The sequence below is a fragment of the Artibeus jamaicensis genome, unplaced genomic scaffold (genome assembly GCF_021234435.1).
Source record: "Artibeus jamaicensis isolate MK-2021 breed Jamaican fruit bat unplaced genomic scaffold, CSHL_Jam_final contig_484, whole genome shotgun sequence".
In the NCBI taxonomy this organism is placed as follows: Eukaryota; Metazoa; Chordata; class Mammalia; order Chiroptera; family Phyllostomidae; genus Artibeus; species Artibeus jamaicensis.
Window position 1 is genome coordinate 1,022,189 of NW_026521859.1, and position 14,129 is coordinate 1,036,317.

Here is a 14,129-nt window from a genome sequence, read left to right on the forward strand (position 1 = left end):
GCTATGAAACTAATTACAAATTGCATAACAAACAACAGTTTGTATTTTTTAAATTGAGTAATATCTTTCTGTTATTGCCTAGAGGCTGAGCCTGTGAACAGGAATGGGTGGAATAGATGTTTGTTCCCCAAAGTGGCACAAGCAGTACCTCCTTAGGCATACGTCCATAGGACCTGCTGTGACCTTGGCCTAAGAATCTCAAAACAGGGATAGGTTGACGCATTAAGCTTAGCTGGAGCTTGGAAAGGGAGCTGACACAGACCTAGAAGGCCACTGACATGCAGATATTCCGGGAAGAAAATAGACCACTTTTTCAAAGGTGTGAAATTGTACATTTTTAGTATAAAAATGTTTTTTTTTCCTTTTTCCTTGAGCTCTGCTTCATTTTTGTTCTTACATTAACCGCTTTCCATTGGTTTACCACAGGAGACAAGGAGGACCTAAGACAATAAGTCATACTCATTGGCTGGGGTGGCCGACTGCAGGCTGCAGCAGGCTGTGGAGGCAGGTCGGCCCATGCTTAGCTTGGGGGTAGGACTAGGGGTAGGAAATGTACCTGGAGAGGGAGAAACAGTGAAAGCAGGGCAAGGCCAGAGGTGCTACAAGAAACTTTTCTTTGATACCTGACTTCCCATTCATGGCCATTGATCTAAGTGAAAGTGAAGATGGCTGTCCTCTCTCCAGGGCTGATTGAGGAGGAGGAGTGGTGCGTCTCTAGTCGGTGATAATAGATCACTCAAAGCAAAGCATCCTTCCACTGAAATAGCTAGTGTACCTTGGGATGTTTACTGAGAGCTTCACTTTGTATTTAGAAAAGACACCATCCTCAAATTATAGTTTCTAGGAGTCAAATTAAATTAATTCGAAGTTAATTCAGCTTCATTTTTGATGCAATTCAAAATAAACAGTTCTGCTCTGGCTGGTGTGGCTAAATGAATTGAGTACTGGCCTGCAAACCAGAGGGTTGCAGGTTCGATTCCCAGTCAGGGCACATGCCTGGGTTGCAGGCCAGGTCCCCGGTAGGGGGTGCACAAGAGGCAACTACACACTGACGTTTCTCTCCTCCTCTTTCTCTTTCCCTTCCCCTTGCTCTAAAAATAAATAAATAATTAATTAAAAATATAAATAAACAGTGGTGAATAAAAATAAATATTAAATCAAAATCCTCAGTTGTTGATTCTGTCTTTTCTGAGAATCATTTTGATAAATAAAAAGTAAAAAATATACATTTTTTAAAATTTACCATTAAACTTAAAATAGTGCTAAAAGTTTTACATGTAATCACCCCCCCAAAATTGCTTACTTATGTAAATGCTATACTTACTAGTCTACTAAATTGAAAATCACAAGTCATCATTTTCTTTAAGTCTCTTGACTCAGATAAAAGCTCCAAAATGTAATGCTCTATGTACATATGGCTTTACATAATTTTATGAAATATTTTTGTATTAATCTTAACCCTCTTTATTTTAATCGCTGTTCTTAAAACAAAATTAAAAACCTTGTATATCATGATTATCCTTGGTTATATAAACTTATTGGAAAGATATTTTGGTTATTAAGAACTGTACCACAGGGCTTAATTCAATCCTTAACTGCAGTGATTTGACACTAATTATGAGAGAATATCCAATTCATCTAATCAACAACAACAAGATTTTTCATACGATACAGAGGACAATGTGGATGTGATTATTGAGTTCCGAATGTTTTTTACTTAAAAAAAACCACACAAGGAGCATCCTTCACAGTCATGGGGGTGCTATCACGTTGGATGTGATAAAACTTTGTTCATGGAGACACAGTAAGTCAGGCAGAAGGAACTTGAAGTATGTAAGGCAAGGAAGGGTTCAACAAGCAGTATCGTGCTACACACAAGGCATACAGAAATTGTATAAATACATTTCATGAAACACTTAAAGACACTCTAACTCCAAAGTTGATCAAGAAAATATACGATAATAGAAATACGTGGCAACTGGGAGAGAGCTTTTTGCCTCCTCTTTAATTACGATAGTCTCTAGAAAACAATCTCCTTTGAATTTGGGGAGATAACAGCATTTTTTATGCCTTTGCAGTTCATTTTTTGTGGTACATAAGGTAAGAGAATAGACTTATATTAACAGTATTTTCTCTGTTTACATATCTGCTCTAAAAATTCTATTATTTTGCTTCATGCCATTTGAAAATTAGTTGCACATAACCTAATAAAATTGTCTTTTTTTTTTTACTGATAACCTATAGGAAGTAGAAAAGTCATCTGTTGTAAAATTAACTAGAATTGAAAAGCTTCCTAAATTATGACTACCCAGATTTTTTTGAAGTGCAAGTGAGTACAATTATGATTATATCAAGTGAAACATTCTGTTACACTAGTAATAAAATAATAATAGCCCTCCTCACCATTTGTTTCTCTAAGTATCTTCAGGACTTGTCATTTTGATAGTCCAGGTTTATGTATATTCAAACTATATTTTATGGGCATTTTTACCTGTATCTTCATTAAAGTACATTGGAAATGAAATTCAATATTATTGTGCCTAACACTTTTGAAATTAACCCATCAATGATTTATAACAATTGAAAATATTCAAGAAATATTTAATATTCAAGAAAAGCTCCAAGCCCTGGAGAATTTAGAAGTCATTTTCCTCTGAAACTATAGTCAAATTTTGTCAAGAATAAATAAATTCAACCATGACACTTTTCATGGGCTTGTTGTTCAAAAATAATGAAATTCAAGTGGAATCTATATTAGATAAAATTATTATCTCATATCACTAATAACATATTTCAGTAACATCAATGACATTTTACATTAAATCTTTGAAATATATAAAAATAACACATTCTATGTATAGAATAAAACAGTCAGAACACATTGTTTTTAGAAGAAGTCTTCTCATTTGTGTTATTAGCACATAATGAGGTAAGTAGTTGACCCTTTGTTCCAGAGACCGGCAGGTTTCAGAAACACCTATTTCCTTACCTTTTCCCATTAAGAGGATTTAGATCTAGAGGTCTGAGGATTCCGGCTTGAATGTGTGGAGAGGGATACGCAGAGTCTATTCTCTCTCTACTCCCTCAGTTTCTAATGAGAACTGGTGTTTGTTTGCTTTTCTTCCCAGTTAATATTTCCTCTTAGAAACTGCTTCCTCAAACTTAGCCTTAGTAAGTGTAAATAAAATTGGAAATTTGAAAGTTTTCTGTTAGAAACTCGAGTCATCCAGATAGCCATAAATCACATGCGGGCCTTAAACTCAGTTGTCTCTCACACTGCACTTGTAACTCAGGGACAACCGTTTCATAAACCATCATCTCTTTGAGGTGACACTGAGTGACATTCAGCACTGATCCTCAGCCTCTCCTTTCAGACCTCCAACCAAGACGACAGTAGGGATGATGGCGATCCCTGTTGTCGATGCTTGTGAGGTAAAATACTTTATGTGACACGGCCTGATAAACAGGTGCCAGGTGGTAGTATTTGGAGCAGTGCTTCTCAAATTTGAAGGTGCATCAGAATCACCTGAAGGGCTTGTTGACACACAGATTCCTAGATACCACCCCCAAAGTTTCTGATTCAGCAGATCTGAGATAGGCTGGAAATTTGCATGTCTAATAAAATCTCAGGTGATGCCTACGGTTCAGGAATCTCACTTTGGGAGTCATGGATTTAGAACAAAGTAATTCTGACTTCTGAGTCTGAACTTAGTACACAATCACACAACCCCTGCCTCTCTCGCTCTCTCTCTCTCCTGTTCTCTTTCTTTCAATTTCTCTCATTCTTACATGATAAAGAACTAGATATATTAGGGTCTAAAGGAGTTAGCTCTTACTCTGAGATATTACTTAACTATTAAGGCATATTATCTGAAGATATCATCAAACTATTTAAAGTGCTAGCTTCCATCACAAACCTGAAAATTACAACTCTCCTTTCATGCAGTATGCGGAAAAAGTTCTCAAATGTACAAAGAGGGTAGAGAAGAGAGTTACAATGCTTTGTGTCCATTGCCATTATTTTGCTAACTAGCAATTGAATTTTAATAAACCTCATATGCGAGAGTAGTTTTTGTTTTGAGTAGTAAAAAGCACAAGGTAATCCCCAATTCTAAAGTATAAAACAACTATTGGATCATTCATTTGCTATGACTTCTTTACGAAAGCGATAAGTTGGATAAAAGCAAAAAAAGAACAAGACAATTTTAATCTTCTACGAAAATCTGTCTTAAATATTGTTCTCCAGATCTTATTTCAATTAAAATAAGAACACCTGCCACTATCGTAAGAGAGTAAATTTTCATGAAAATATCTTTTAACTCTGAAGTGAATATTTGAATCAGAAAAAAAAATGCAGAAAAACAAATTTGGACTATTCAGTGCTTTGAACCCCAGAGCTTACATTTGTACAAAATATACTCCACTGCCACTCATTCGTGTGGAGGAAAGCCCAGGTGGAATTCGTCAACATCAGCATTGCCACTATAAATAAATAGAAACAAAAAACCGCCAACCTCCCGGGTGAGGAACAGCACCACCGCCTGCGTCGCTGCTCTGTGGGTGTGGGAACCCGTCCCCCACAATGCTTTGCTGCCGGGCAGGCTCTGTCCCTTCATTTCCCTCAGCAGACCTGAGCTCTGTTAAAGGCACGTTTACATCCACCCCCACTTCATTTCCTAGCACCTAGCACAGCTGGTGCTTTCTGGTAGGTGTTTGATAAATGTTTATAGAATTTAAATAAAGTGAAAATATTTACCATCAAATCTCCATGGCAATACCCTGTCCAGAGGATGCTTTCTGGTGCGTCTTTGATACATGTTATGGGATTTCGATAAATGCAAATGTTTACCATCAAATCTCCATGGCATTAACCTGTGCAATACGGAACCCAGCTGTGATTTAATAGTCCACTGCTCCTTTTCTTCGTAAATCACACTTTTTAACTTAATCCACCAAGGCTGACTACATCATATTCACTGGTTAGAAGAGTATAATAATGTGATTTTATTTTACTTAAATGTTGGAGTCTTAAAGATGAAAATTATTATGTATTTGTAAGTTACTCCAAAATTTGTATTTTAATACTGTGTCTTAATAGCCATATGTTGAGATGAGAAATGGTAAAGTTACAAACCTGAGAAAATCGTGTTACTGAGTGATAAAATTCATGGAAAGTAAAGGTTAATAGCATTTATTTTATATAGATTTGAAAGGTAGCTTTGGAGTTATCTAATATAATATGCTATTTTGTATATAAATATTCTCTGAGATACACATCATAATGACAGCCTTCTGTGATTTTTTAAAACTATAACGTCAACTCTCATGTTTTGTTAATTCAGAGTTAGTAATTGCTACGTATTTTAGTTGCCAAAAGATTATTGGAGAACTTTTGTTGATTTTTAGCAACCAGTTTGAATGTGAGATTGAAATAATTAGAATAGGAAATGCTTAAACATTTAATTAACACAAATCATAATACAGGAAGCTGAAAGTGAAAGAGCCTGAAATAAATTCAGTTGAAGGTTAAATTTCTAAGATATTTAATCAAAAATTGAGAAATTAGTTTAAACTGGCTTTTATTTCCAAAGAGCAATAGGTTTTTCTTTTTTCAAAAATGGGTCCACAAAGTAATTTTAGCTTCAGATCGCTCAGATAATAAAATTTCTGTGTACAGAGATTTAAAAAAAAATGAATAGTTTTACTCAGGTATTCTTGTCATGTGAATAAATATTCTACCAGTTTTGAAGCAGCCCCGCTCCATTGGCTGCTGGGAGTGTGCTTATACTGGTGAGCACGACTTGCTCCGAGAGTTTGGATATGTTATCCAAGTTGCTGATCTGGGTGGTCAGAGACTTTCTGCTCTCTGTGCTCGTGCGCCCCCTGGCGAGCCGATCCTCCTGGCGGTGGTGCACTCCAAGGCAGCAGCAAGAAAATGCAGCTTTAAATTCCTCTCGAAATTTTCCTGGCAAACCAGGGAAATGAAAGGAAAAAGAACTGTGCGTAAATATGTTTTAACAAATCATGAGTGAGGTACAACCGAGTTGCTCCCTTGAGTCAAACTAACAATGAGGTGTCACATTTTGCAAAGATGGGGAAATTAGGAAAAGGAAATTGCGTTAGTGGAAGCATGGTAGACTCTTGAAACAATAAGGTATTTTCATAAAAATAACAAGACTGCTTTTCATGTGTGATATTTGCAGTGTGTTTCATTCCTTTATAGTTAAACCATATATGTTTGTGAATGTGGGTTATTTTTAAGTTGTTAACTACAGTGAACATAATCAGCAGTGGAAGAATACTCAGAAATATTTAATAATTTCAAAAATGATAAAACTTATGCTGTAGACAGCCTGAACTATACAGACATTGCCCATTTTACTTTGGAAAAAAATCCTGTTCTACCAAAACAATCAATTGACAAAATATCTAAGAAATATCTTAAAATATCTACAAAGTCTCTAAAGTTTCATAATCTGCATAGGCAGCACAACAAACTGAAAAAAATTAAGAAATTATTCCTTGTCTTTAAATTACCAACATAAAATTAGAGAGGTATGAAAATAAAACAATTACCCTTTTAAGGGTAAATGGCAGTGTTGGGAATCATAATTCATTTTCTTCGACCTCAGTGACCAAATTGGGTTATTGAATGATCAGTTGGGAAGAGCAAGGTTAAGGGCCAAGACAATAGCAGGGACCCAAGTCCTCAGTGATTATCAGCTGCCTTCCCTAACTCACTCTGAACCACAAACTAGCACTTTGGCTTCGGTACTGGGCTTCTATTTCAAACACTTAGTGCAAGGCCCAGAGCTCTAGTCAAACCTAACGTCTTGGCAGTTGCTTCCCTACTGCTCTCCAAGCTCCAGCTCCACAAGGCGCCTGGTCCCTTCCGACAGCACAGGAGCAGTCCAGCCTGGTTGTCTCAGACTGAACGTGGTCTTTGTTTCGGAGACTGGAATTGGGTGTGGCAGAGGGAGGCAAGAAAAGGGGCAACTGAATACAGAACAAACCACACAAACACCACCTGATGTTCTGAAAGGTGGAATAAAAATAAACGTATAGGGTATGTGCAATGTTTGAAAAATATATTTAAAAAATACCTAATTGACTGCTTGTCTTTTTTATTTTTATAAGCCAGAAGGCCAAAAGGAGAGTTACAAAATATACATGCTTTATTAAATAGGCAATAAATTGCTTATTTTATCATAAATTTATTATATTATATTTGGAGATGGAAATGAAAAAGAAATAGCCAACCACTTTGGGTATAAGACAATGTAAAGATGTAGTTAATTAAAACACAATTCTAAAAGTCAGTCAGGCAAATTGTATATAAAATAATAATTAGTTAAATGATTTTTATCATAATTAAGTATTGATTCATTTAATTAGTTAAATGATTTTTATCATAATTTTGTATTCAGTATTGATTCATAAACAGGTTAAATAACTTATAGATGTGTGTATGTTTGTCATTTGGCTTAGGTGTTATTCAGGAGGAATATCTTTTTATTTATTTAATTATGGTCAGTGAAGAAATCTTTAAAAAAAACCTAAGAGATATTAGCTACAATATTAATGTAAATAGAAAAGTACAAAAAAGTGGAAAGTTTCCAGTTCAATCTCAATTAGGCTACAAGTGTTGGCCAAGGAAAAATGACAGCAAAGCTGTTTTATTTTCAGATAAAGTTATTTTACATTTTCATAAATTAAAGTTTAATGTATGACAAGCAAGATTCTGTGTTATTCAGCTCTCACAATTTTCACTTTCCTTCTACTTCAAAATTTCTTCTAAATGTTATTGGAGAAAAAACCCTCTTCGATAATTTTATCAGATGACTCAGATAGTGTGTTCTGCTCCTAAGGGAACAACCTCAAGACAGATAAGGGAAATTTTTTTATTCTACAGTATCTAAGTTCTTCATCCAGTTCAAGGGTGTTCAAAACTTCTGGTCGTTGGCCCCTCACCCTTGGTTAGAACTGTGATTTATGTAGAAGAAATAGTTGAAAACTTACCACTGAGAAAATTATAAATAATTGGGTTCACAGCACTATTGGCGTATACAAGCCAGTGTGAAAATGTAAACCAGGCATATACAGTCTCCCTGTCTTCCGTGTGGGTAAACATTCCAAATACTCTGTAAGAAAAATAACGATAACAGGAAATCTAGTGTGATTCTGGAGAATACATTTTCAATAATTAAATTCAAAGGTGAACAAAACCCTTGTTAGAAGCTGCCTGAGCCCCGTCTTCCCTGCTGCATTGACCACTGATAGGTTTATGGTACTACAGTGGGTTTAGAAAAACTTCAGCATATGAACAGAAACTCTACAGCACCATCAGTAAATCAAACGTCAAATCAGGTTAAAGAAGAACTCTCCCTTTTCTAAACAGCAAATGCAATAAGAGTTCTTACAGTTAAACATATTTCTGTTTCCCTTTTTCATTTTGTCTCTCAGTACAATAGCACAGGTTTGTGAATATTCCATTGTGTGTGTGGCATTTAAAAAGCATTCCCGAATGGCAGTCTGTAAGAACTTCTTCCTACTTTAATTTGTGCATTGATCAAAGTATTAAATTTCTTCAACTCCAATATTTCCAGGCATGTTGAAATTTGCTTCTGGGACTTTTTTATACCCAGAGAAGAACTGGTTTTCAGTAGGCAAAAACTCTGGTAATTTCTTAAAATTCATGGATTTTAGTGTTTTTATTATTTTTAACTCTGAAAAATATCTCGTTCTGCTATTCTTCATGAAATCTTAAACATTTGGTCCATATTTAGAAATACCCCATCTATCTAATTCTATTCACTAGCCAACAGCAGGTAACTTGCAATTACTCCATATATTTATAGACTGAAGATTATAAGGCATTTCCTGCCAGAATTCTATCATTGACCGTGTAATTTGTGTCCCTGATAGAAATGCATTTCCAGAATAAAGTGATGCTCTATGGAGTGGAACATGAACAAATGGAATTAGTAATGATATGCCTCTCTACTGCAACATAGCTTTGAAATCCTAGTCAAATCAGAGCTGCTTTAAAAAGGTTGATTTGAATTATTCAGGCAATATTTTAAGTGTCTAGAAAAGGCATTGAGAAATTTATTTGATAAGGAAGATAAATATAATATGTAAGGGCAAACACATTTAAAGAAAATATGTGTGGTAAAGAGAAAAACTATTTGGAGGTTATTAATTTATTTTTTTAGTTTGTGGAAAAGAGCAGGACACTCAAAAATTTCAAATATTTTAAATTAAACATGTACTTTCTCCTTAGAAAGCAAATTCCTTTCATTGGAAAGGAAGGTATTTAAGTTGAAAGAATAAGAGAAATATTAGCTAAAGGAAAGTACAAGTGCTGAGATGCAGGAAATACAAACGAACAATCCATAGAGCCATAAGTCTAATTTTCATTGAATTTAGACTAAAATAAAAGTACAAAAAAGAAACAAAAGAAAAGTCCATCTAGTTGCACAGCATATTTACAAAGTTTTTAAGGGCAGAAGATGTCATCTAGCAAAAGACCACAATACCTTTGTAGACGATGGCTGTGGACAAACAAAATTAAGAAGGGAATCATGAATATGATTCAAAAATATGGGGAGTAAAGTCACTCCTTTCCTTGTGAGCCAGTATATGTCTCAAGGACTCAGGCGGTTGACATCATTTACCTTTAAGACTGCATCTATAGTAAATAATATTACTAAACAAAAGTGCATTTTTCACCTTTTTTCCACTGAAAAAGGCATGAAGCAATCAATAAAAGGGCTGAAGAGAATGAGAAATCTTTGCAGCTGAGTCTCCCACCTTTCGTCTGTGAGACTCCAGCCAAAAAATGCTCTCCAGAGTCCCCAGCTGTGAGGAACATGATATTGATTCTGAATCACAGAAAAGTGAGAGCAATGATCCTAGTTTTAGTTCTAATCCTATTATAAACAGAATTAATATTACCTTGGGACCAGCCTATGTGCAATAGTTTTGATGATTCTCAATAAAGTTGGCCGGCCATGAAGTTCAAGTGTACCATTGCCCATGAATCAGCTGTGTTGCATTGGTTAATTGTGTTGACTTAATAGTGTGTCTGCAGTGTAACACATAACACACTTTTCCTGGCTGAAAAATTTTGTACTGATTTTTTATTAATTTTCACCCAGAGCTTGATTCATTGATTTTAGGAAATGTATTTTCTTTCTGTTTAAACATTCAAATCAGAGTATGTGTTGTAGTTTCATTTTTTGTGCATTTGCTCACAAACGTACTTTCAAGTATAAATAGAATGCTAACAAAACATTCTTATCTCTTTTTAATCATTTAGACAGAATTCTGTCACAATTCCCCAAATCTTTGAAAGCAATGTTTTAGAAAACCCATTTGTTCTGATCAAAAGAGAACTCCTTGCTGTAAATGAGGGTTTTTTGTTGTTGTTGAGGATTTTTTTTTGCATTAGGACTTTTTTCTGCAATTAGCTGGAAGAGGTCAGCAGAACATCTGTTTTGTGTCTGCCATTCAACAAAGAATTTACATGAACAAGAGCATTTACAGTCTGAACATCTAAAAGGATTTTTGCCTTACCTGTTGGTAAAAACACCACCAAGTTATCAAGCCTGACAAGCTATCTAGACAAAGGATTTAGGTTTTTCTGTGGCTTAAAAAGAATTCTTAAGAAGCAAGAAATGGCAGATCACTTTGTTTTCAAATAATAGGTGAACTTTACCTCTTTAGCACATTGAGGATGCTAATTGGTAGATAGCAAATTGCAAACACCAAAAGCACAACCATCAGCATCCGGGCTGTTTTTCGTCTGGCTCGGATCTGCTTTATTTCAGCAGCCACAGCACTAAGCCTGGACTTGGTCTGCTGTCCTGGCCCCCGAGGCTGTGGAATAGGCTGCAGAGGCTTCCATTTTCTCTGAACTACAGAAGATGTTCCAGGGATCTGAAAGAAGCAGAGACCCTTTATTGCTATCTGACCAGGAAAGTTCCACTTTGGAGAAGTAATTAAGACACAATAAGGAGAGTGTCCCAGACACCATGCTCTGAGAAGTTTGGAGGGCTTTGAGAGCCTATTTCCTGAACATTTGCTGAATGGAGCATGTTCTTAATACATTCAAGTGCCAAATAGGAGTTTGAATGGAAAAATGTGGAAACATCAAAATATTGTCAAGGTCTCAGGAGAGCTACAAATGGAAAAGATATCTCTTTATAAAAAGAAAAGTTATATATCCAGACAATGGAATATTATTCAGTGCTATAAAGAAATAAGCTATTAAACCATAAAAAAGAAGAACCTTAAAATGCATAAAACTAAGTAAAAGAAGCCAATCTAAAAATGCTACATAGGATGTGAGTCCAACTACATTACATCCTGGAAAAGATAAAACTATGAACACACTAAAATGATCAGTGATGCTGAAGTGGGAAGGGATGAACAGGCAAAGTATAGATGATTTTTAGGACAGTGAAAATACTCCGTATAATCCATAATGATGGGTACATGCCATTAGATATTATACAAAGTATTTGGATACAGTGTCTAAGCCCGTAGAATGTACATCAAGCGTGAACCACAAGGTAAACTAGAGACTGGATGATTACTGTGTGTCCGTGTAGGTTCTGCAAGTGCAGCCACTTTTCTGGGACATGTTGATAATGAGGATGCTGTGCATAGGTGGAGCTGGGGCAAGTAGGAATTCTCTGGTACTTTCTGTTCAATTTTGCTATGAAGCAAAACTGCTCTAAACAAAACAAACAAAAAGCAAAGACAAACTCTTGATTTTAAAATGAGAGAGGCATAAAAACTGGCTTAGAACAGTAAAGGGGTGACAACCATACCATCTTCTTAGGAATTCTGGTTCAGCTCAGATACCCCAGTATGAAAGAAGGAAAACCTAGCAGGTAACTGCAGGGCACCTGAGTGGATTTTTCATATTTCACTACTGCCATCTACTGCCAGGTGGAAAAATAGGACTTCACTACCTTTGGCCTTTTATTAGGTTTTCTGCTTCTCAAGTTTGGCCAATGAAAACTTTTGAATGAAGGGAATAAAAAATTTTTTTAAAAACCTCTGTTGCTTACTATGTATTGCTATGAAGTTGCCCGAGACTAGTATTATGGTCTGGCACTTTAACATGCTCAAACACAAAACACCCCTGTGGTCTTACGTTGACATTTTGAACACCTAAAATATGTTCAGACAGTTACACGGCTTGTACTCTTCCATTCCTCTTCAAAGTTTTTTGATAAAATGAGGCCGTCCCTCTAAGAATAACACTTTCTTAATTATAAGCTCATAGAGATTGGTAGGGTTCAGTGAGCAAAACAATAAAATTCAGCACGTATAATTTTTGAAAAATGAAACTGTGCCAACAAGCACACTATGTGGACGTCTTAGTTCTGTTAAGATCACTCAACTCCTGTTCTGTCTGCGCTGCACACCTGGACAGATTGGGTGCCCCAGTGGCCTCTTCCCAGTGGGTGTTGGGTAGATTCTGTTGCTTTAAACATCACGAGATCCAAGTCTTTTAGATAATCTTTAATTTGAGCACAAAATTTCACTTTGATTTTCACACAGGTGAATTAACATGATGCTTGTTTGGCCATAACTATTTTCTCTTGAAAAGGAGCAAATACAGTTAATGAAAATCTACCCTTAAGCAGAACAAATTAGAAAGTGATTTCTCTTGCAAATCTGTTTGTCCTGTCCTGTAGACTGACAGAGAGGCCCGCGCAGCCTCCTTACCACTGGTTGGCAGGAGACAGGCGCTGAGGATTTTTCCTGCTCTTTGAGTAACTTTTTACATTGATATATTTTTTTAAAAAATTAGGAGAAGCTGCAATGGAAAGTTCCAGAAGACCTTTAGAATGAATAACCATATAACTGTCTGCTAAATGGCCTTGGCCTGTCTTATAAATGATCTCTGAGTGATCATTTAAAATTTAGCAATTGTATTATTGTGTGCTCCCCTGAAGAAGAGATTCAACCATCTGTACTTTATGACTTCTGTAATCATCAGCAACAGGGGTGTCAAACTCATTTCCACCAGGGGCCACGTCAGCCTCCCAGTTGCCTTCAAAGGGCTGAAAGTAATTTTAGGACTGTGTGAATGTAACTACTCCTTAACTAGGGACAAGGAGCTTGGTGCTGCCACCGGGTAGAAACAATGCCAGGCTGGATAAAACAAGGTGGAGGGCTGGATTCAGCCCAAAGGCCTTGTGTTTGCCACCTGTGCCAGGAAGAGAATCTGTCACAGGGAGCATGGCTCTAGTCCTGCAGCCAGGAAAAAGAAAATCATGATAACATCCTTTTAGATGATGATCTTAGTAAGGGTAGGAGACATTTAATCTGCACTTATTTGAGGAGACATACAAGTGATGCCATTGGTCACCTGTCTATACCTATAGAAAGCGTAATATATGCAAAAATCACCGATGTTAACTGCGCACCAGGAACTATGCATAATCTTCAGTAATCATTAATGCTTTTCTAAAGGTAGATTATTATACATTTTACTGTATAGGGAATCAAGTTGGCACTGAGAAGGATTAAATAAAGTAAATAAAATGCCAAGTCTATATCTTGAATAATTAATAAAATGGAATTCGCACTCAGATCTGTCTGACTGCAAAGCTCATCTTTTCCCATCAGGGTGCAAGGTTTGCATTTACAAGCTTCATCACATGTGATATACGAGGTCTATCCAGAAGAAAGTCTAGCCATTATTAACATAACAAGAACAGTTTGTGCAACATCCATGTAACCTAGAAGCCAAGGAGAGTGGACTGGAATGCCCATGCGTGAACAATGATGACTTCACTGTACTAGTCAGTGGGGGTGGTAGATGCCATTGAGTAAGTGTGTGTACTGTGTAGCCATCGCATTGAAAATGACTGCATGAATAGAGTAACAAATCTGCTCAAATTTTGTGTTAAGCTTGAACATTCCCTCTGTGGAAACTATCTGGATGATTCAGAAGGCTGCAGCTATGGGCAAATGGTGATTGGCAGCTTCATCATGAGGATGTGCTCATTTCTGCATCATGTCTCGTGCAGAGTTTTTTGGAAAACATCAAATCACCCAGGTGACTCAGCCCCACTACAGCCCAGATTTGGCACTCTGTAACTTCT

The 14,129-nt window shown here is 36.3% G+C and overlaps 1 protein-coding gene across 1 annotated transcript in view; it reads right to left on the reverse strand.

Moving 5' to 3' along the window:
• Positions 1-3,370: 3,370 nt before the first annotated feature.
• HCRTR2 (hypocretin receptor 2) overlaps positions 3,371-14,129 on the reverse strand; it is a 91,021-nt gene continuing 80,262 nt past the window's right edge. The window contains exons 5-8 of the mRNA XM_037152082.2: positions 10,721-10,941; positions 8,020-8,141; positions 5,738-5,965; positions 3,371-3,423 (exon numbers count right to left, since the gene is read on the reverse strand). Of these exons, the coding sequence (XP_037007977.1) occupies positions 3,371-3,423; positions 5,738-5,965; positions 8,020-8,141; positions 10,721-10,941 (624 nt within the window). The remainder of the gene's footprint in view (positions 3,424-5,737; positions 5,966-8,019; positions 8,142-10,720; positions 10,942-14,129) is intronic.